The sequence below is a fragment of the Gadus chalcogrammus genome, chromosome 20 (assembly GCF_026213295.1).
Source record: "Gadus chalcogrammus isolate NIFS_2021 chromosome 20, NIFS_Gcha_1.0, whole genome shotgun sequence".
NCBI classification, from domain to species: Eukaryota; Metazoa; Chordata; class Actinopteri; order Gadiformes; family Gadidae; genus Gadus; species Gadus chalcogrammus.
Window position 1 is genome coordinate 13,391,660 of NC_079431.1, and position 22,513 is coordinate 13,414,172.

At 45.0% G+C, this 22,513-nt stretch overlaps 1 protein-coding gene across 2 annotated transcripts; it reads left to right on the plus strand.

The window, feature by feature from the left end:
* Nucleotides 1-21,606, plus strand: arhgef7a (Rho guanine nucleotide exchange factor (GEF) 7a). Of its 2 annotated transcripts, none has more exons than XM_056579779.1 (21): nt 1-352; nt 1,939-2,022; nt 5,160-5,244; nt 5,499-5,632; nt 8,148-8,349; nt 8,879-8,967; nt 9,973-10,067; nt 10,421-10,516; nt 10,911-11,033; nt 11,214-11,352; nt 11,525-11,584; nt 12,494-12,640; nt 13,156-13,242; nt 13,347-13,425; nt 13,745-13,884; nt 14,052-14,273; nt 14,799-14,892; nt 15,282-15,371; nt 19,473-19,572; nt 19,990-20,044; nt 20,308-21,606. In XM_056579779.1, exons 1-21 carry the CDS (start codon nt 188-190, stop codon nt 20,428-20,430), a joined length of 2,409 nt encoding a protein of 802 aa, XP_056435754.1. In that variant the 5' UTR covers nt 1-187; the 3' UTR covers nt 20,431-21,606. The 2 variants fall into 2 exon arrangements, with proteins under 2 accessions (XP_056435754.1, XP_056435755.1); XM_056579780.1 differs by lacking the exon at nt 1-352 and adding an exon at nt 1,476-1,854 and having other exon boundaries at nt 20,308-21,605.
* The last annotated feature ends 907 nt before the right edge of the window (nt 21,607-22,513 follow it).

Sequence of the window (22,513 nt, forward strand, 5' to 3'; positions counted from 1 at the left end):
CATTCGCATCCACCCGTTGGAGAAGGAAGGAGGGATCTCTCATAGCCGCCTTTCTCCGAGCTATAACTCATCCCTATGGATTATTTGTGTTTTAATGCCCAGATGACAGTGTGAGCGGGCGGCAGCGGTTTATTTCAACACAACAAACCGAGCCACTTCGTTGGAATAGCATCTGTTGTGTCTGGCCATGAATTCGGCGGAACAGACAGTGACATGGTTGATCACGCTCGGGGTACTGGAGTCGCCGAAGAAGACCATCTCGGATCCCGAAGCATTTCTGCAGACCTCGCTCAGAGATGGGGTGGTGTTATGTAGACTGCTGGAGCGGCTTAGCCCGGGTTCTACGGAGAAAGTAAGGGGAATTGTCTCACACACGCACACACACTCTCAGACACACACACACACACACACACACACACACACACACACACACACACACACACACACACACACACACACACACACACACACACACACACACACACACACACACACACACACACACACACACACACACACACACACACACACACACACACACACACCGCATAGCCGCCCGGCCCATAATAGGCGCGTATATGTGCCACCTAGAACCGTGACACGACGGCGGTTTGTTGTCTCGCTTATCTCTGCCCAGTGGTCCATGAAGAGACCCTTTTGTAGGTCACGAGAGCGCGGGGTATTGTCTATAAAAAAAGCAGCGAGCGGCAGCCCATTATGTCAGTACACTACGCGTGCAGACAGAAAGGCCGTTGTTGTTTCTATTTGCGCGTGTCACATAGCTTGCAACATGTTACCAGCATCATAGCCAAAAAAATATCACAGCACAGTAAAACCATTACAAATACGGAAATAATGCACCAAATAAGGGTTAAGCCTGGGACCGCCGGATATATAAGGCCGTTCTGTAGGTCGGTTATTGCAATATCTAAGCATCTGTCCACCTTTGAGATAGGCCATATGTAAGCTATATGGTAAGATGTCACTAGGCCTAATTTATTCTTATTTGGTCATACATGATTTGAGATGTTGGGATAATTGAAACGCATGTATCGCTCCATGATCCCGAAAATCAGACATGGAATTCTATGTATCTGTATCCAGATCCAGTCCTGATTATCAGTGGGCCGCCATTGACTGCAAAGCCGCACAGAGGGTCCCTCTCCCTGTTTTAAAGTAACAGTACAGCATTTGTTGTCCATCTTTCAACGTATAGCTCCTCAGCTAGGACACTCCCCCAAATGAGGCAATATATTATTGAAAACAGAGCTGACCGTATTGAAGACAAACTGCTTTCCACAGATTTTCCATTCACCAGCCAGTCTGATAAACTGCAATATATATTTATATAGGTCCATGTCTGCATAGCCTACCTTTGCAGACATCCATGATTTTTCAGTAAATGACGATCCAATTATGTTTTCAGCAAAAATTAGCCGGAGGTGCTGTGGATCCATGAGCTAAAGTGAATCCAGCTGTCCGACCAAATGTTTACGTCTTGCTAGGTCTTAAATGAGATCTTCATGCTACACCTGATTATTACACATTTCGGAGGCGTCATAATATTTTATTTCAGGGCGTGCTGTGAAGGAGTCGGGGGGGTAGTTTCTTGTTTATCGTAACTTGGCCACTTCAACAGTTTTGGAGACAGCAATAGACAGACCGGCTGAACAGACAGCCCGAGTCCCTGTGGGCCCACGTCATTTCCCCTGGTGCTCCCGGTCCGTTCCCCACACAGGAGGCGGCTGTAGTGCTGTGTGGGTGCAACCTACTCTGTGGCCCTAGTACCTGTTAGCAGAGCATGTAGGAGACGGATTTACAACAACAATAAACGGCTAGAACCCCGATGTATACGTGCGTTTCGAAAACCCTACAGTGCACTATAGCCTTATAGTTCACCGGTTTGATTTTTTTTAATCTTCGTTTGCGTTGTTTCAGATCTATCAAGAGCCGAAGAACGACGCCGAGTGCCTGACCAACATCAAGGAGTTCCTCAAGGGCTGCACGTCGTTTCGCGTCGAGGTAAGGGAGCCTTTTTCATCACAACGCCTTCACGTTTCACATCACCATTCGTTGCTGTTTATAAAGATGTGTATTTCGCCAACATTTTCCAACACAAAGCCGAATAAGAAACAATAGGGGCAGCTCGGTGGTCGGACGGTATTGACAGTGGGAGGAGTGTGAGTCGCTAGCCCGAGAACAATCACCCATCGCACGGCCAAGAAAGAGCCTCGTTTGTTCCACACGATGAAGTTACTCGTCCTCCGTTAACGATACAATGTGCCATCTACCCAATGTCACGTTTTTATGTTTCAATATTGTGACAACCTAGTATATCCAATGTGTACGCTATACACTCATAGGCCAAATCGCTTTTAAAGCGACAATAAGCCTCCTTGTAATGCTTTGTCCTCTCGATCAGGAGTTGATACAGGACTCTTTATAGCTAAACACACGTATCTGCATCGTATGTTATATAACAATGTAAATACAACAGCTTACAGCACTAATAGCATTCATTAACTCATAACCTCTCTCTTAATAGGCTTTCCCCCGTGCAATGTAATTACTAGATCTATTATATAGTCTGAGATATGACCCTGTCACTAGAAGATGTATAACTGACTCTAGCATGTCGAAGCAATCAACATTAACATGAATGTCCACACATACGGACACTTTCTCTGGCAAATGTAAGGCAACACACACAGTTTGAAGCTGTGTCTGCCCAGGCACAGAGGGGCTATTGAACTTCTCTAACCTCACAACACCGCTCAGTGTTCCTCAACATTGACTCCCTCTACTCATTCTGCAGCCACTGAAGAAGGGATGGAGTGACAGGGTTACTGTCAAGGGAAATAAATAATGATTTCTTGTCATAATCCTGTATGTGGGTGTTTATGGCAATAATATATCACACCACATGTTTTGGAACACAAGTTATCATTTGTACGTAGGTTTAGGGATATGTATTATGTTTAAATGGTGGATTTCAGTGTTAGGGTTAGGTATAGTTATGCAATGGTTTTGTTAGGCATTGGTTTGGTGTGGTTTCTGCCCAGATAGCTGCCTGTGCATGCATCAGAAGGTTTTGTTAACTTCCTCTGCCTGGCGCTTGCTTTAACAAAGCTACTCGATCTCAAATCTCCCAGTCTCTCTGTCCATCACACTAATATTCTGAATTACAGGATGGCTCAATCTCTGACCAGATATCAATCTAACAAAGGATGTGTCCGCTTATCATTCGTTCACTAGGCGTCTCGACTCATGACAAGGGAGACATACTTTGTCACTTTGGTTGTTCCTCTAGGGAGGTCAACAGACAGAAATAACCTCTTTCTTAAGAGACTCTGCATGTGCGTGCGTGTTCGAGGCAACACCGGTAAAGGGATGGATTAAAGTAGTTTCTGGACATGGCTTTGATCCGGCACACCATCTGCAGAGCAGGGTGGACAATTAAGGAGCTTCTCCAGGGATCCAAGTACTACTGGCTCTCACCCCATGTAGCGTGAAGCCTTAGATTAGAGCACTGAGTTGGTTTTTTGGACTTGGAGGGTGATGGAAAAAAGCTTGTCACGTGACAAGCCTGACCTGGTTATTTTAGTATTTCCAATCTAGTTCTAATGTGAAGCATTTTCCTCCATTTAAGGTGCAGTAACGTCCCTGCTTTTCTGAAAGAATCTCACTTGTGTGCCAAACTCTGATAAAGGAGTCATTGACACTTGTGTAAACATCAGTGATCTTATGGCTGGGCTAACGTATACTTTGCATAAAAGATACCGAGGTATATGTCAACACGCTGCTTGGGACCGGGTGTGTAGGCCCTTGTTTCCATGGTAACCTTAGGACCGTGGCATACGTTTATTCACAGGGGAGTGTTTGTTCCAGGATCCAGACGTGCACGTTCGCACACCAGAGTGTGACATTTTCTGTGACGCTGTGACGATCGATTCTTACCAGATAAATTAAGACGGGGAGACATTTCCCGAAGCAGCAGGAAGATGCAGTTACATTGGTGGTAATTGCTGAGCCCCGGCCTGCACCGCTCAAGACTCGATGACCTTCGCCGTAATGGGAGCCTGAGCATCTGCCTCAGTCTGTGCAGATCAGACCACCCATTAGCTCCTGGGCGACCACTGTGCTTCATCAGTGTGACACCTTGTTAGCCCGCTGAGTCGCTGTGTTGTTGTCGTCATGTCAGCCAACGGCAGGAGAGGGATTGAAACCAACTGCAACTCCCCAGAAGCAAGTTTAATTAGGCATCTATAGAGTGTGTCTGTGTTCTGCTATCTTGTGGATGCATAACACTGGAACAACAGAATGTGCTTGAAAAGGTTGAATTAGGTGGAATTAGAATAAGCGAAAAATCCAAACCTTGGCGAGGAAGAAAAAGCATTGCGCGCATGAACGCTCCCCAAGCAAGGACGTCCTCTCATCAGAGAGGGTTATAGGACGAGACAGTGTCTTGTTAGAACAGGACAGGCTTTCCCCCGACGTATATGTGTAGCCTACATGCGCTTGCATACACACACTTGAAGTCCCGGCGGGCATGTTTTGTAATCAGAGCGGAAGATACAAGGATCGCTGTATCACTGTATCGCTGTGTCATTTGTTGGACCGGCCTGATCAGAATCAATCACTGAAACTGGGTTTGTTGTTACTCAACCAGGGAGAGCACATCTCCAGTACAGTTATAATCATCACCCATAATCCTTTCAAGGCACATATCTGCACAGACAAGCCAAGTTGGAGTCAATAGCTCGGCACATAGCTCGTAACTCAGTTGGTAAATCAGCGCGGTCTGCACCCTCATCCCCTAGCTACCATCCATCTTCCAGGTAAGAGTCGTTCGGTACATTCAATGCCTGGAGTTCAGTGCAGCCGGATCCACTGAGCTGTGTCGTCTTTCTATCAATGAGGTTTCGCCCACTGCCTCCATCAAGATAACAAGAGTTATTGATGGGCATAGTGGCCGAGCAATGACACAGTCACAGGCCGGTACACAGCGGAATTGGTAATGATTTGCTTTAGCACGCTGTGTGGACATGGTCTGTCTGCGGATCGGTTATGGTCAGAAATGCTGACATTCTCTCTCTGTCTCTCCGTCCCTGTCTGTCTCTGTCTCTCTCTGTGTCTCCCTCGGTCTCGTTCTCCGTCAGCCATTTGAGGCCAGTGATCTGCTGCTGGGACTGAACTTCACAAAGGTGCTGAGCAGTCTGGTTACCCTCAACAAAGTAACTGCGGGTGAGTTAACAAATATGTGTGTGTGTGTGTGTGTGTGTGTGTGTGTGTGTGTGTGTGTGTGTGTGTGTGTGTGTGTGTGTGTGTGTGTGTGTGTGTGTGTGTGTGTGTGTGTGTGTGTGTGTGTGTGTGTGTGTGTGTGGTACGGAAGCTTTTCCAGACCACGGTGTGAGAGTCAACAACACTGGTGTAGGTGTTGGTTGCAGCGGGCCGGGGAGAACCGGTGTAATACGTTGTGTGTTTCACCATCTGTCTAGACATCGGCGTGGGTAGTGACTCGGTGTGCGCACGCCACTCCTCGGCACACCGGATCAAGTCTTTTGAGTCTCTGTCATCGCAAACCTCCCTGGGCCGTTCCTCCAAGCTGCTGCAGAACCAGTTCAGGAGTCTGGTAAGACCCCCATGATCCCAGTATGGTCCCAGTATCCTGGTGTTCTGTATCAGCAGGACGGCAGTGTCACACAGCTACGTTATGTACTGGTGTCTGCAGGACAAATACAGGACATCTACATTATGTACTGTATTGGGAGGATCACACATTTACATTATGTACTTTATAGGGGAGATGAATACAGGACAACTACATTATGAAAAGTACCGCAATAACAGATAAAGGACACCTACATTGTATACTGTATCGGCAGTATCGCACATTTATATTATGTACCTTATAGGGGAGATAAATGCATGACAAATGCATCTACATTGTGTACTATATCGGCAGGACTAATTATTATTATTCTACATAATGTACCGTGTCCGCAGGAAAAAATACAGGACACTTGTATGATGAATTGTATTGGCAGGAAGGCATTATCAGGATTTCCCACCAAAACAGTTGCGTCGAGGGGGGGAAGTGCCTCAGAGAAAAAATAGCAGAGGGCTGTGGCCTTAAATTGTAATAGTATAATCATCGTTTCAAGTCTATAAATTCTCTGCCAAACAATCGTGGGTTTAAAAATCATGCTTATTATAAATAAAAAAAACTGTTTGTAGATGCTGCAGTAGGGTATTTTAGAGAGTTTGAAAGATAGTTTACAGGAAAGCCTGATTCTTTTTTTAATAAACACCATAAAAAAATCGTTGTTCTCCCTTTTAAGAAGTGTGGCATTCACACACCTGTGTTGGAGCTATGATTATGCTGCGGTGGGAACTGTGATTGACAGATAAGATTGATTCCCCAAGCCCTTCAAAGAAGATAGCCCTGATGGGTCAGAAATGAGGCAGAGCGGTCTTAGAGCGGACTTATTCAGCACAGTCAACTAGAAATTGTAACAATTCGCTCACTAATAGACTTGGCTAACAGACAACTGACATTTCTAAGAAATGCAAGCTCTTAGTAAGCCTACAGCTCTTACCCTCAGCAACTTCTAAAACGCCTACAGCAATTGCATTAAGAGAAAATAATTATAGCAATAGCCTTATTATAAAAGCAAATCTTCACGGGGATAAAACTAAATCTTCTCAATGAGACCTATTTTATGTTCGATCTAACGAGTGATCTACAACTGTAAACGCTGTGCGTGTTTCCTCTATATTCCCGCTGGGTAATAAAGCGATGTCTGGGGCCCAAGTCTAGCGGTGTTAACTGACAACTGAATAACTGGGCAAAAGGAAAGGCGATCCCCGGTACCCAGTAGTCAACAGGGCTCGACCCACGGTGACTCGGACACCCGAGGTTGCATTCCCCGCCCTGCTTTAAATGACTTTATTGTGGGAACGGACTGCAGGCTAAGTTCGGGTGCTTTGAGGACATGAGGGTACTAAAAAAATCATGAATCATGACGGCGAAGGATTATGCACACCCCTACTCGCTGGTGCAAATCATATCGTTTCGCTTTTGTGGTAAAATTAATGTGTTCACTGAATGTGAATTAATAAATACACAGAGTTCATTATTCACATGAATTTTAAATGATTAATTAGATTTGTACGCTTCTTCCCTTTATCGGACCAAATGGAGCTCTCCATCTCCTGTACATGGTTTGATTTCGTAGATGTACTCTATTTATTTGGGTGTATTAGCCTTTGTTATATAATAGATTCTAATATTAACAAACCTCATCATCACATCTTTTTTTAACAGCCTTTTATTGTGAACATTTGAAGAGGCGGTTGGTAATTTAGCAGAGGCTCTGTGCCTCACCTATAGACAGCTGTGGGAAACCCTTTACACGTATGTACTCTATTGGCAGGTCGGCAGTATCGTATTCACCTCACTATTCAACAGTAGAAGAAGAATCTGTTAAGAAGAGGCTTTTATTTAGTTATGCACATGTACAAGTATGTACATTACGCAACAAAATGGGATCTCTGAATTTGGTCGGAAAGCAGTATTACATCACATATCTACATTATGTACTGTATTGGTAGGACAGCAATATTAAATCACATATCTACATGATATACTGTATTGGTAGGACATAAGTTTCACATCAAACATCTACATTATACTGTATTGGTACGACAGCAGTATCAATCACACATCTACGTTGTGTATCAGAATTTGTAATGTCTATAAATTCATTAATTTGAATGCAGAAATTCCCTTTTAAATTGTCTGTTGCATTGACAAGCCGACTGCGGGGAAGTCTGAGCATGTCCTCATCTCCATACACTGGATTTCACGTTAAAACGCTTCCTTTTCCAAGAGGACTTGTTTTACTCGTTTTCCTTTACCACAGGATATGGTCTAGTCTGTAGGAGTTGTCAAATATAAGGCTCAGTGAGCTTGCTCAGCTTTCATGAGCGAACCCCCTCAAAAACGTTGCAACACAGATATTTACTTGCATCTCTTGTTTCCTCTGTCAATCCCACGTGCATATCCTCGGCCTCGCCTCCCAACCCCTCCCTACTGCTCTCATGTGTGGTCCGTTCCATTCAGTCATCCTGCTGTCTTGTTCCAGGACATGTCGGAGAACAGCGGGCAGCAGGTGCTGGTGAAGGCGCGCTTCAACTTCGAGCAGACCAACGAAGACGAGCTCACCTTCAACAAGGGCGACATCATCGGGGTGACCCGCCAGGAGGATGGCGGCTGGTGGGAGGGCATGCTGAACGGCAGGACGGGCTGGTTCCCTAGCAACTATGTGCGCGAGCTCAAAGGATGCGGTGCGTGACCCTGCCCAGTTTATTATTAAATCATCTTTTTGTATAATTGCAAAATATTTTTTATCCAATTGATTAATATGAATCATACTGAAAATATGATAATGCCTTTTACATTTACATCCACATTAAGGGTATTGAGCAGACGCTTTTATCGAAAGCAACTTCCAATAAGTACATTTTTCTCATAAGAAAGTGAAAAGATATATCACTGTCGGTGCATTAAGGGTGTTCATAGAACCAAGTGCAAAGAGCAACATAGATAGCTAGGATAAGATGCTACATAACTCAGTACTATAACTATATACGACACACAATAAGTGCGTACATTAAGTGCTTTTTCATTACGAAGCCAAATAAGAGTAAAGCAAAATAAGATTTCTTATTTGCTTAAATGTCAATTGGTTCTCCAATTTGACATTTATGGCATTTCTCTTTTGGATACGTACAAGATATCTACTGTGATAGAATACTTTCCATTGGTGCATATCAGCATTGGCATGTATCTAATATATGGTACTTCTTGTCACAGACAAACAAGTTTCCCCTAAGTCTGGGACCCTGAAGAGCCCCCCGAAAGGCTTCGACACGACGGCCATCAGCAAGACCTACTACAACCTGGTATGGACATGGCTCGAACTGCTTTTGTCTGACTGTTTTTTTTGCATTTACTATATCACTTTCTCTCCCTCGCTCCCTCTCACTCTATGACTCTTAATCTAACTTCCCCTTTACCAGCGGTGTGCTGAGAGTATTGTGCTCAGACTGCATTATTATCTCAAGCATAAATGGCCTGAGGAGACGCACCCGTGGAGGCCATGCCCTAGTTTTGAACAGGAGACGGAGTGTTTGTGTGCTTTAGTGTAGGGCCTCGTATGTTTACAGTGCAGATTTTAAACGGAGCATGAGAGCGATGGCCTGTGAGCAATGGCATAGGAGGAGCTGGATGAGGCCCTACATGGTCCCCTCTGATCTGTTTAAAATACCCCAAACACACATGAACTCCTCTACTCCCTATCTCTCCATTACTCGCTCCCTGTCCACGTCTCTCTCTCTACATCTGTCCTTCGCTCTCTCCCTCTCCCTCCTTCCATCCATTTGGCAATGTTGAAAACATTTGTGTTGGCTTTTTGTGATTTATACTGTGACAATAACTAATATTGTATTTCTCTTGAGATTTCTGTGGAGATGCGCCTGAAATTTAATTGAGTGCAGATGTTAAAGTGGTTTTATTAAAGGCAAAGCTTTCAGCATGGGGACTCGACTGGTTTTGTCTAGGTTGAATCCGAACTGTAGTCGTGTTTCCTTTATCGACTATTAAAATGCTATGGAAATGCATTCCATTTAAACCCAAATGCAAATGTTGCGCAGTGTCTAGAGGAATTTGCTAGTGAATTCCCAGTTTAACTTTGGCTTGTTTGAGTGCAAGCCATTATGTAACCTACTGGGTAGATGCCATCATTTTCGATACGCATAAAGCCTATTCTAGGTTTTATGCGTACATTTCTGAACGATGACCTCAATACATTTCATTCAGCCAATGTATATAGGAACTAATCATACGTTTCATGTTCACTAACTGCATATCGTATCCTGCGTATCCTCCTTGTTTCTGGTTCTGTGCAGGTTTTACAGAACATTCTAGAAACAGAAACAGAGTATTCTAAAGACCTCCAGGTCTTGCTGACCAACTACCTGCGCTCGCTCCAGAGTACAGACAAGTAAGACACGGCCCTTCTCAGATATACACTTGATATGAACCTACATGTTGGCTCTTTTTATAGAAGGGTTGTAGACATTTGTCAACGGTTAATATGATGAGTAAGGAAAATGGTGCATTTGATTTGTATAGCATCATTTCCAATCCACAAAATTCAACCCATTTTGAAACACAAAGAATCTTAAAGAAAACGATTTCAAGAAATGAGGGTAAACAAGCATGAGAAAGGTTGCTGTAATTAAATGGACAGAATATAATGTTAAAGTGTAGTGAAATTCAGACCGTCTATCTCTGAAATGCTTGCTTGGTGGGTTTCTCTTTCTCTGACACTTCTCTTTTCCCTGTTTTCTGCAGAATGAGCAGTTTAGATGTTGCTCTGATTTTGGGGAACCTGGAGGAGATCAGCACTTTCCAGCAGATGCTCGTACAATCGCTGGAGGAGTGCACCAAGTGAGTCCAACCCAGTACACACAGGCCCACTGCAGAGAGTCTCCCTGTAGCAAAGGGACCATAGGGACATCTAGGGGCTTGCCTTGGTACTGCAGGACAGAATAAAAAAATGGTAAATGGGCATGAAATTATATGTTTTTTGATTGGCTCAATTGATTTTGGAAGAAACAAGCACAGAGTTGGATCAGGCCAAACTCTGTTCCTTCTGACGGCATATCAAACATTCAACGATAGTAGCATACATGTAGCTCAATGACAACCCATGCAACATGCTTGTGTGGATTCATGTTCTGTACACGGCATTACAATTTTTAAGAAATTATTTTCTGATGTATATATATTTTTTATTTTGTCCCTGCACGTTACATATTCTTTAACAATGCTTTCATTACAGGTTGCCGGAACACCAGCAGAGGGTAGGCGGGTTCTTCCTCAACCTCATGCCCCAGATGAAGGCTCTGTACACAGGGTACTGCTCTAACCACCCCTCTGCAGTCAATGTCCTCACACAGCACAGGTAAGCTGTCCTTCCCCACCCGGGTTTAGGCGCGATTTACACTTTTTAACTGACCCGCCCCTTGCTAACAGTAAGCATCAATGAGGTAGCATGTGGGAGGTCCCTGGGGAAGACCTTTATTAAATGAGCCGAGGGAGGCCATTATCATCCAGCTGATCTCTTACTCTGATGCGCCTGCAGTGAAGCTCTGGGAGAGTTCATGGAGGGCAGGGGAGCCGTGAGCCCCGGCATCCTCACCCTCACCACGGGCCTCAGCAAGCCCTTCATGAGGCTGGACAGGTACCCCAACCTGCTGAAGGAGCTGGAGAGGCACATGGAGGTGAGTCACCCTGAAATACAGTGTGTGTGTGTGTGTGTGTGTGTGTGTGTGTGTGTGTGTGTGTGTGTGTGTGTGTGTGTGTGTGTGTGTGTGTGTGTGTGTGTGTGTGTGTGTGTGTGTGTGTGTGTGTGTGTGTGTGTTTATAAATCAATGTTTTGCAAATGTTTTTTAGGAAAGCCACCCTGACAGACCGGACATCCAGAAGTGCATGGCAACATTTAAGAACCTCTCTGTAAGTGAAACCACTCTTTAGGAGTTCTTGTCTCTTCGTCATTGCTAATCTTACTTACTCACTTTACTCTGACTCACTGTGTCCTCACACTGTCTTCACTTTACTCTGACTCACTGCGTCTCCTCACACTGTCTTCACTTTACTCTGACTCACTGTGTCTCCTCACACTGTCTTCACTTTACTCTGACTCACTGTGTCTCCTCACACTGTCTTCACTTTACTCTGACTCACTGTGTCCCCACACTGTCTTAACTTTACTCTGACTCACTGTGTCCCCACACTGTCTTAACTTTACTCTGACTCACTGTCCTCACACTGTCTTCACTTTACTCTGACTCACTGTGTCCTCACACTGTCTTCACTTTACTCTGACTCACTGTGTCCTCACACTGTCTTCACTTTACTCTGACTCACTGTGTCCTCACACTGTCTTCACTTTACTCTGACTCACTGTGTCCCCACACTGTCTTAACTTTACTCTGACTCACTGTCCTCACACTGTCTTCACTTTACTCCGACTCACTGTGTCCTCACACTGTCTTCACTTTACTTTGACTCACCATGTCCTCGCCTCACACACACCTGTCTTCCTCTGTACACTATGCACAATTTCTTTCCTTTGTTTCATTTGATTGCACAACCCAAAACACAACTTGACACAAGAGACAGTCAAACAAGCAAGGGCAGGTGGGGGATAGAATCCCTGCAGGGCATTTCCTCACATCTCGGGAACAACTAAAGGATCAAAAAGAAAAAGAAACCATGAAAGAAACGAGACCGAACATAAGAATCAACATAGGATACAAAACAGAAAGAAGCGTGTGCGTGGGTGAACATGTGCGTACATGGTTCTTCCACTACGCTGTGACCCCCCCCATGTCCTCACTCTCTCTCTCTTCTCTATCTCAGGCCCAGTGCCAGGAGGTGAGGAAGCGTAAGGAGCTGGAGCTGCAGATCCTGACGGAGGCCATCCGCCTGTGGGAGGGGGACGACATCCGGACCCTGGGCTCGGTGCTCTACATGAGCCAGGCCATGGTCCACAGTCCTGGGGCCGAAGTGAGTCCGTCCGTCTGGGTCGTCGGTCTGTGTGTCGCGCTATAAATAGCATAGCCTTGAGGCTACTGCACAGGCCGGCAGGAAGTGATTGACGAGGAGAATTGATCATGGATGGAATTATGTTGGTACATATTAGAAGGTCATAAATATTGGCTATCGTATTTTATATCACTTGTTTGCCTTTCAATGTCTGCTGTGAGAGACTGATGAGTTCTGTATAGCTGAAGGGTGTATAACATGTATTTAGATTACAATACGGCATTCAAAGCCTTTAATAAAATCGTTATTATATTTGTTTGTCATGTCGAAGCTCATTGTCTGCAGGACTCATTATTGATCTTTGGGTTAGGGTTAGACGGGAGAGCAGAGAAACTATGACTGAAAAGCCTAACATTGTGTTTATCCTGGCTACCGACGGAGCAGGCTATGGCAGGCATTTCTTTGACCTTGTTTGACTTGTTCTCAGAGTGACTCGGGGTCATTCTGACGAGTTAAACAGAGTCTCTGTCTTCCAGGAGAAGTGCGAGCGCTACCTCATGCTCTTCCCCCACGTGCTCCTGCTGCTGTCCGCCAGCCCCAGGATGAGCGGCTTCATATTCCAGGTGAGGGGCGGTTGCGTCGGCACCGGAGCACACGCTGTTCTGCACCACATTACCGCTCGGTCATTAACGGGAGCGCTGTGTTTTGTTTTGTGTTATCTCTAAAGGGTAAACTCCCGTTGACCGGCATGACAATGACCAAACTGGAAGACTGTGAAGCCCATAAGAATGCCTTTGAGCTCAGCGGTAAGGTTTCCACAGTCTACACACACTATCTGAAATCATTTATGATAATCATTCCCTTCCAATCGTTACCATGAATTCTTGTTATGACATCTTTTTCTGAATGAGTTGTTTCAAATGTGTGAAGTTTATGGTCGGCTGAGGATGTTATATCTTTTTTGATTGGGATGCATTCTAGGCTTATCTTCTCATTATCATTTATACTCTGAAATAGGGTCGATAGGTTGTTAAACACCATTGTTGCGTGTACACCGATGCATGCACGCGCCCTACAGTCTTGTAACTGAGCTTGTTATCCCGCGGTGGCATGCGGCCGGGGCAGGCACCATGTTCGAGCGCATCCAGGTGGTGTGCAACAACCAGCAGGACCTCCAGGACTGGGTGGGGCACCTGACCCGCCAGACCAAGCACACCGCGGCCACCGGGCCCAGCCACAAACCCCTCAACATGCCCTGTCACACGGTCAGCATCCACCACGCACACACCTTTTCGATGGCTTTAAATGTGAAGTGCCCTGTGTCAATATGAACCGTGCATAACGGCGTCCCCTTCTTCTGCATTGTAGTTATCCTTCATAGCAGTAGACTGTGCTACCTTGCTTAAAGCCCCTGCGCTGGTCTCCCCCACAGCTCCCGTCTCACCCACTGACCCCCTCCCGGCATGCCGAGGGGCGGGCCATGACGGTGGCCCCAGCCTATCACACCCTTCCACACCCCTCCTCTCACGGGACGTCTCACAGCACCCTGATGTGGGGCCCCCTGGAGCCTCCAAACACCCCCAAGCCCTGGAGCCTGAGCTGCCTGCGGCCTGCCCCCCCGCTGAGGCCCTCGGCGGCCCTCTGCTACAAGGAGGTCAGGTTCAGACCCTCCATATTGTATTCATATTATCAATGGCTCTCTGCCAATCAACTGATCCGTACTGTTACAGGAAAATAGTGTTAGACTTTGTTATCTCCTGATATTTTCCATTTTTAAACTGATAATGGGTAGGTAAATGCTGCAGTGTGTATTTTGAAAATACCTTGATGGGGTGTCTTGTTACTGGAAAATAATGTAAGACGAATAACATTATTTCCAATAAAGGGGCAACCCGTCATGAATTAATTTCTAATAAGGTAATAGCCCAGAGTTTATTCGGCTTATACCACAGTTCCAAGCAAGATTAGATATTAGTAACTTTCATCTATAACATTGATCAAATTTATTCAGCAAAACGTTTATTGTTCTTTTGTGTGGTGCTTTGAGCTTATTATTTCTGCGCGGTAAATATGACATAAGAAAAATAATTTGCACCTTTTGAAACGTTCTTGAACAATCAGAATCTTGCTGTGGTATAATGGCTATTAATGACGCTGTGATGGTTCCTTCCTCGTGTAGGACCTCAGTAAGAGTCCAAAGAGTGTGAAGAAGCTCCTTCCAAAGCGTAAGCCTGAGAGGAAGCAGTCTGAAGAGGAGTTTGCCGTGAGGAAAAGTATGTATCTCAATGTTGGCCAACTCCTCAGACAATATACTGCTAAGTATCAGCTAACTCATTGGACCATATACTGTTAAGTATCCCAATGTCAGCTAACTCATTGGACCAAATACTGTTAAGTAATATATACTGTATATACTGTTTATACAATGTCAATCTTAGCTGGGGATTATTTATTGAAGAAACTCCCGCATTCAGCAACACACAAAACACCTTTGTCAGTAGCCATGAAGGTCTTGGATCGACGCGTTACTACGAGTAAAGGTGTTGCATTGCAAGCTGCTGCGTGTGGTAGTCTTCAATAAAAATGTGCGCACTGTGTAGAGAAACTTTCTGAAGGCCTCTAATGCTGATTGGTCCTTTCCCCTGTCCGTCACCCTGGACAGGTACAGCAGCACTGGAGGAGGATGCTCAGATTCTCAAGGTCATCGAGGCGTACTGCACTAGCGCCAAGACCAGACAGACTCTCAACTCCAGTAAGAACAATGCACACAAACACACACATATTTTTGCTGCTTTAACACCTTTTCCCTTCCGGGATTGATGAAGTGTTATCTTCGTTATATCAGCCACATATACACATTTAAGTGCGTACAAGGGTTTGTGTGTGTGCGGTCTGGTCCCTATATCTGCCACCTGGTTCACTGTCTTTCTTTAACACTGTTATTCTGACCTGCTCCTGCTAACAGTATCTTTTCCGTCTGTCTGTCTCTTCTTTCACTCCTCATGCATTGGCATCCCTTTGGTTGTCCCTGACCCACTTTCAATTTCTCTTGACTCATTCTTCTACTTTTTCCCATCCACTTTTATAATTAATCATCTTAATTGTATTTCCTTTATTTTTAAAACGTTCTGCGCTCTTATTTTTTGTTTTATTTCATTTGATCTCCATTGTTATGGTTTGACCCACCCTCCCCCCTCCCCGCATTTGTTTGCGCGGCCTCACGTGACTATTATTTCAAAATGTTTTTTTGCGTATGGCGCTCCCTCCACCCCTCCCCCCCGCCTGCCATGACATCACTCCCTCGCCTCCATCCTGCCATACTCTCCCCATACCGAACCACCCCTACCCCACCCACCCCCAACTCCACCCTCCTCCTCCACCCAGCCTGGCAGGGCACCGACCTGATGCACAACCACGTGCTCGGCGACCCCGGCCGCGCCTGCGCCGAGTCGTCGCCGCTCGGTCGCCGCGCCAGCGTGTCGCGGCCGGACGTGACCTCCGACCTCTCGGAGGACTCCGACTACGACTCCGTCTGGACTACGCACAGTTACAGGATGGGCTCGGTGTCGCGTAAGAGCTGCATCTCTCACCAGAACTAAGGCTCCCCACCTCCACCCTCCACCACCCCCACGACCCCCCACCCACCCCCCCACCGCAACCCCCGCCTGCCTGCACCGCGGCGCTGGCCTCGACCCCGGTGACCTCTTGACCTCGTCGTACTGAGAGAGATAGCTTATAGGAGGAGCACTGCTGGGGTCCTCGTCGTCGTTTCGCTATTGTTGTCGTTGTTGTTGTTGTTTTTGATTTTGTCTTATTTATGTAATTTATTTTCCATTATGTACTTGTTAATCATTTGTAACTTATTATGTTTTTATTTATCGTAGAGCGTTTACATTTTGACAAGTGTCTCCCCGTTGCCTTGACCAATTTTCCTTTTTTTAATGACGTGCCTCCTCTCTTTCCGTGATTCTGTATGTGGTGTGCATACAGAATGTCTGTTGGTTTATTTATGTTGACTGTGCCCACTCTCCACCGTTTGACCTGAGATACGTAGGCTCTCTCCTCCGCCAGGGAGCAGAGATGATGGGGCGGGGGGGGGGGGATAGATGGGGACCAAGCCTTTCCTGTCTGATATTCAGATGTGATTCAGAATGGAGTGTTGCTACAATACACGTGTACTTCTTTTCTCCACTATGCCCCTTTTAAGGAGTCTGTCTCCTCGATATATAGCACAGGTACATGCATAAACACTCTATCTCTCCATCTCTCGTGCCAACGGGCACGCACACAGTATACTCTCATGCCTCTGCTGCCAAACATACAGCAGCGTGCACATGTAATATATATCTTTTTTAATTATTATCATTATTATTATTTATTTTTTTTCCTTATTTTATTGTCCATGACCAAAGCATGTTTGTGTTGAGTTTACCGACTATCTGAAGAGGGTTTAGTGAAATGTGACTCACACAAGCTATGTCAAAGGAGCTGTTGCAGGAAGACCTATACACCTTCCATACTGTAAGCTATAGCTCCGCAGCCAGAGAATGAACATAAGAGATGACTTTTAGAGTACATTTTATTGTATTGCGTGTCCTAAATTTACTTTTAAAGCCCACTCATTAAGAACCCCTGTCAGGTTTTTGCCCCAAGGGGACTTTCAGTTCATGCAACAAAAAGATCAAAACTGGGATTTTTGCAGATCGTCTGAAATCTATAGCCTGTTGAGAACAAAACGCACACAAAGGTACAGTCGGAGGTACTTCCAGAGATGTACACTTGGCAGCCTAGTTGTATATGATGGCACTGTCAACACTGATGGCAGAGGGGGCACAGGCTTACGTCTGTGTCAGGCTGACCATGATGAACTCCAATAAGTTAGTATGCTTTAGGCCTAGAGCAGCCGTCCTTGTCAACAGTAACCAGCATGCTGTATACCCGCATGCTAGACAAGGCCTTAGTTCATCCCTCACACCGCGTCTCCTGTCCTTTCTCTATCAGTGCTATTTTTTATGAAGAAATATTTTTCCAGTCATGCTATGAATTCACCCGAGTTCTGTTTCACACACACACACACACACACACACACACACACACACACACACACACACACACACACACACACACACACACACACACACACACACACACACACACACACACACACACACATTGACAAATTAATTTAATTTATTGTGATGTACAGATGCTTTATTTTTAATTCATTATTTAGTGTATTTTTATTTGTATAGTATTTGATTTTTCACCGTATTTCATAGAAATGTATCCAGGTTTACACTGAAACTATAACAGAAAGTGTTACATTATTTTGCACAATTGTGTATTGATTATGTTGGGGGGTGGGTATATACAGAGTATGTTTAATGATGTGCTTTTTGTCTGCCTCCAAGTGTGTACAATATAGTTCTAAAGGGTAGACCTAAGTATTCAGTGTTTCTGTAAAAGCATCAAAGCAATTGCTCATGAGTAGTGTACACACAAACCTTAAGTCTACTGGCGAACATTAAAAAAAAATAAAAATAGAAAACCATGATTTAAAAGTACAGTATAATTCCAATGTGAAATACTCATTCAAACTCACATTGTTGTCAGGTTGCATTTCAAATGTGAAGAGCACATGGTCCCCCCTTTCTGTAAATACTGGTTGTTGGGGAGGAACAGAAAAGATTCTTAATAGACATTTTATCAAGTATTAGATCTAATGCCCCCTTTTCACAAACTCCCAGCAATGTTCAATGGTCAAGTCTGCATCTCATGCCCCTGTCCCAGTACTTGGGTAAAACAGATGCCGTAACAAAGATGACTTGGTCCAGTCATATTTAATGAATGCTTCAAATGTTATATTTACAATATGGACCCAATGGAGAGAGGAATAAAGACACTGGTTATGAATTTAGGAAATTAAATAGTTTTCATTATTTAACTAAATCTTAATTTAACTATTGATATTGAAATCAGGGATGAGGGGCTTCTGACTGATATCCTGATGTATTCTTAGTCTTATATATCTAGTATATACATATTTATGTGTCAGGCCCAAAGAAAGACCTTTTCGAAATGAGGCTTTATAAACTCTTCATGAGAATCGATCTCCTCATTTGTACTATGTTGGATTCTGTGAAAAGGCGGCATTATGAGTATGGCTGTCCTCATGTTATGTGCTATACTTTTTGACAGGTGTATTCTGTGGTTTTACAAAAGCAAACTTAACTGAAAAAATCTGGGGACAGGCTGGGTGACCAGACTACCTGTCTTTTGACCAACGTTGTTCTCTGTGTGCCCCAATGCTGTATCCAATTCACACATGTGACCATGTCTTTCCTGTGAACAGTGCTGTCAGCGCGCATTCGTTCCAACACTACCGAAGTCCCAAACGCTGTACTGAGTTTTGAATAAATCTTTTATTGGGTAGACATTGTGGCATTCTGGTGGTTTGTCAGGAACACGGGTTGTTTGTGTTTCTTTTTGTGTGGTTGTGAATATGTATGTTGTTTGCGTGTAAACTGTTGTGATGCTGACTGTTTTGAAATGTTGTTTCTGTATTATTTTTCGTTTTGGGTGATAGGATCCTTCTTTCCACGGCTGCTCCTCTGTCCTTCCTGGGCCTCACCTCTCTTCCCGTGCTCTGTGTCGTGGCATGACTAACACACAACCACTCCTCCGTCTTACCACCCCTTCCTCGATCCTCTCCACCCCTTCGGCCGAAACAGCCACAGTCTGTCCTGGCCTATGGCCTGACCTATCCTGCGTTTTTTGAAGGGGTCTCTCACGCCCAAGATGAGACAAAGTGCACGGGTATGAATCTGTGGGGCCTTCTTTGTTTTCGGAACAGGGCTCAGGAAGGACTCCGGGCTACAGGTAATCATCCCCGGGGAGGACAAGGTCCTGCTGGAGGATCCCAGCCGCAACGGGCAAACAACAATGGAGGAGAAGTAAGATCAGCAAACCGGATAGACTACCAGGCCTGTTGTGTTTCTAGTTCTGAGTGGTCTGGTCCTTCTGTGGCCCTCACAGCACTGATGACAACTTTATGCATATAGATCCTCAATACTATAATAAAACTATTAGTTGATGTGAAGTAAGAATGCTATGCTTTTGTTTCACCAAAAATGACTTTCAGGATCATTCAAGTATGATTGACATATTGTGATCGTGGGTGCTCTTCCCTGCCAGAACACCTGAGTCGGACCAAGTTCTAACCCTCTGAGAATCCATAGCGAACCCTGACTGTACATTGCTGTTTTTAAATTTCTGTGTTTGCGTTTGGCTGTTTCACAGTTGAAATTGATTGACATCTTTTGAATTTCTTCTCCCATTAATTCATTGTATTTGTTCATTCTGTCTTGAAGAAGTCTTGTGGATGTGGTGTACGCCCTGAGAGATGAGGTCCAGGAGCTGAAGCAGGTGAATTGATTAGTTTTGTCACTTGTTTAACCAAACTTTCGTCCATATTATTGGAAGGTAATAAGCAATCATAGAGATGGCTAACTGTAATGCCAAAGGATTGCACCAGTCTTAATACCAGGAAATGTAAATCATTGAAAAGGTGGAATTAACACAAATGTATATTAAAAAGGATAAGGTATGTCAATGCACAAGCGGACACAATGGATGCTGTAAAGATGACTGTTGACAACATGAGTGACCTGTTGCTCTTGTGTCTACAGGACAATAAGAAGATGAAGAGGTCACTTGAAGAAGAGCAGCGAGCTCGGAAGGATCTGGAAAAGGTTGTGAGGCGTGTGCTGAAGACCATGAATGACCCGACATGGGATGAGACCAACCTATGAGGCTGATGGTGACCGTGTGCCCTAAGCTCAAGCTTTGTGTGTGCGAGTTCTTTGAAGTGCAAACCAAACATGAGACAGTTATTGGCAAGCAAACGTGGATGTGCAAGGAGCTCTCCTGGAGAGTGTTTGCGTCCGCCAACGAATGAAAAAAAAACTGCGATATTTGTGGGTGTGTGCACACAGGAGGTCAATAGGTGTCCCAGTGTTCGAACCATTCTGGGACGGAGAGGTTAGGGGATTTCCTGGGGGTTCAGCAGCTGAAACCACACCATCCATTCCTGGTTAACATTCCTCCACCACCAAATTAATAGGGAAAACGGTTCTGTCCCAGACCCGTGGTCACAGTGAGGAGGTTCATCCTAAGGCCGACACCTTGGCATGAGCAGCAGCGGTACGAGCTGCATGTCGATCGGGCCGCCCCGCGCAATCATACGACTTCATGTTTACAAGTAACGAGCAATACATCTAAAGGTACTTCTACTAGTACTGTACTGACACTACGTGTAGTAATGCCTCCGACAAGTCTGAACTGGAATCTCATTTCAAAACCTCTAGTGTTATTTAATTTTTTATATCTGGGCCCATCTTATGACCTGGACTGCCTTGCTTTTTTAAACTGGAGTTGGGCTTGACTTGGGCCAGGAGAGCTTCCAGTCTCTGTACCATTTCCATGTCCATTCATTTGTTATGTCTTGTTTTTGTGTTATTTACCTATTGTCCTCGCCTCGGTGTGGCTTGGCCCCTTGCTGCCTATCCACCTGTTTTTAATGGATGACGTAGGGAAACTGTACAGGTAACAAACATGTGCTGTATGATGTAAATACTGCTGAGAGACGAGCCTTTGCCCTTTGGGAGAAATAAATGATTTTTAATGAGTAGAATGGCTCTTAAGATGTGTGCTTATATTCTTAGCTAATTTCTGTTCAACATAACCACTAAACAAAACCAGCCAGTTGAAGCTTATACTTAACATTGCGTCCCACTATTCATGACATTGAACAACACGTTTACTTGAACAGCCTGTAATGCCAGGGTGAGAAGGAGACATGTTTTAAGTGTATGTGTGAAGACACAAGATAAAGATAATAGAACTTTAATTAACTCAAGCCCTCGCTTAGTGTTGAGTTATTCGATGAGGGGTTAAAGCCAAGAAGTGCATGATGTTCCTTTTTTCATTCATGTCTTCATTACATAATTAACACAAAAAACTAAGCCCAGGCATTTATCTTTATCTGGGCTCTTATGTCACCCCTTATCACAGTGACTGGCCCATTGAAACCCTGTGTGTGTGTTAGTGTGTGCTGATAATCCTGATAATCCTTGTAAGGAAAGGATCCTATTCTGCCGCCGTGAGGGCTGAATAACCACAGATGTCCACCTTTCTGGCTGGGACTCTCACCTTGTCCACTCATTAGTGAGGAGAACAGGCGGCCATTGTCTCGCGCTGAATATTCCCGCATGGATACAAAGGGGCTCGTTTCAAATTCATCCTCCGGAGCAGATCTTGGCATATAAAAGCGCGGTTCAGTACTCTGATGCTCTGACCTTGTTTGGCCCGGCTGCCAGCCTATTCACCGACACAATGTCCCCTGTTTTTTTTTTTCTCCTATCCAAACAACAAAAGAGCGGCGAGGACTAAAGCCTGACGTGAACCAGGAAGATAATCAATAATCATAAGCTGGATCCGGTAATGACCAGACTTCATAGCAGGGCAGGTAAACACCTGGTGCCGCCGCGTCCACCACTCAGCACTCGGAACGAGCTGGCCCTCGACGGCTTTGGACTCCGTTTGACCCGAGGGGGACACGCACACGACCCTTGAAGAGTGTGCGGCGGGGAAGGTATTCCACAATACTTCTCCTCACAGTATCTCTCCTTCCATTCAAAGAGTCCAGCGGTGGCAGTGCCGGAGTCATCGTGTCTTCGGGGGGTTTTCTCGCAGCCTCTTGCTTCCTCTTGTTGCTGCGCGGCGACCAGACTGACAGCCTGTCACTAGCCCCGCCACAATGTGGCTCTCAGCCCCCAGACCATTGTGGAGCGCTGGGATAGAAAAAAAAAAAAAAGCATCAAGGTTCTTCCTCGC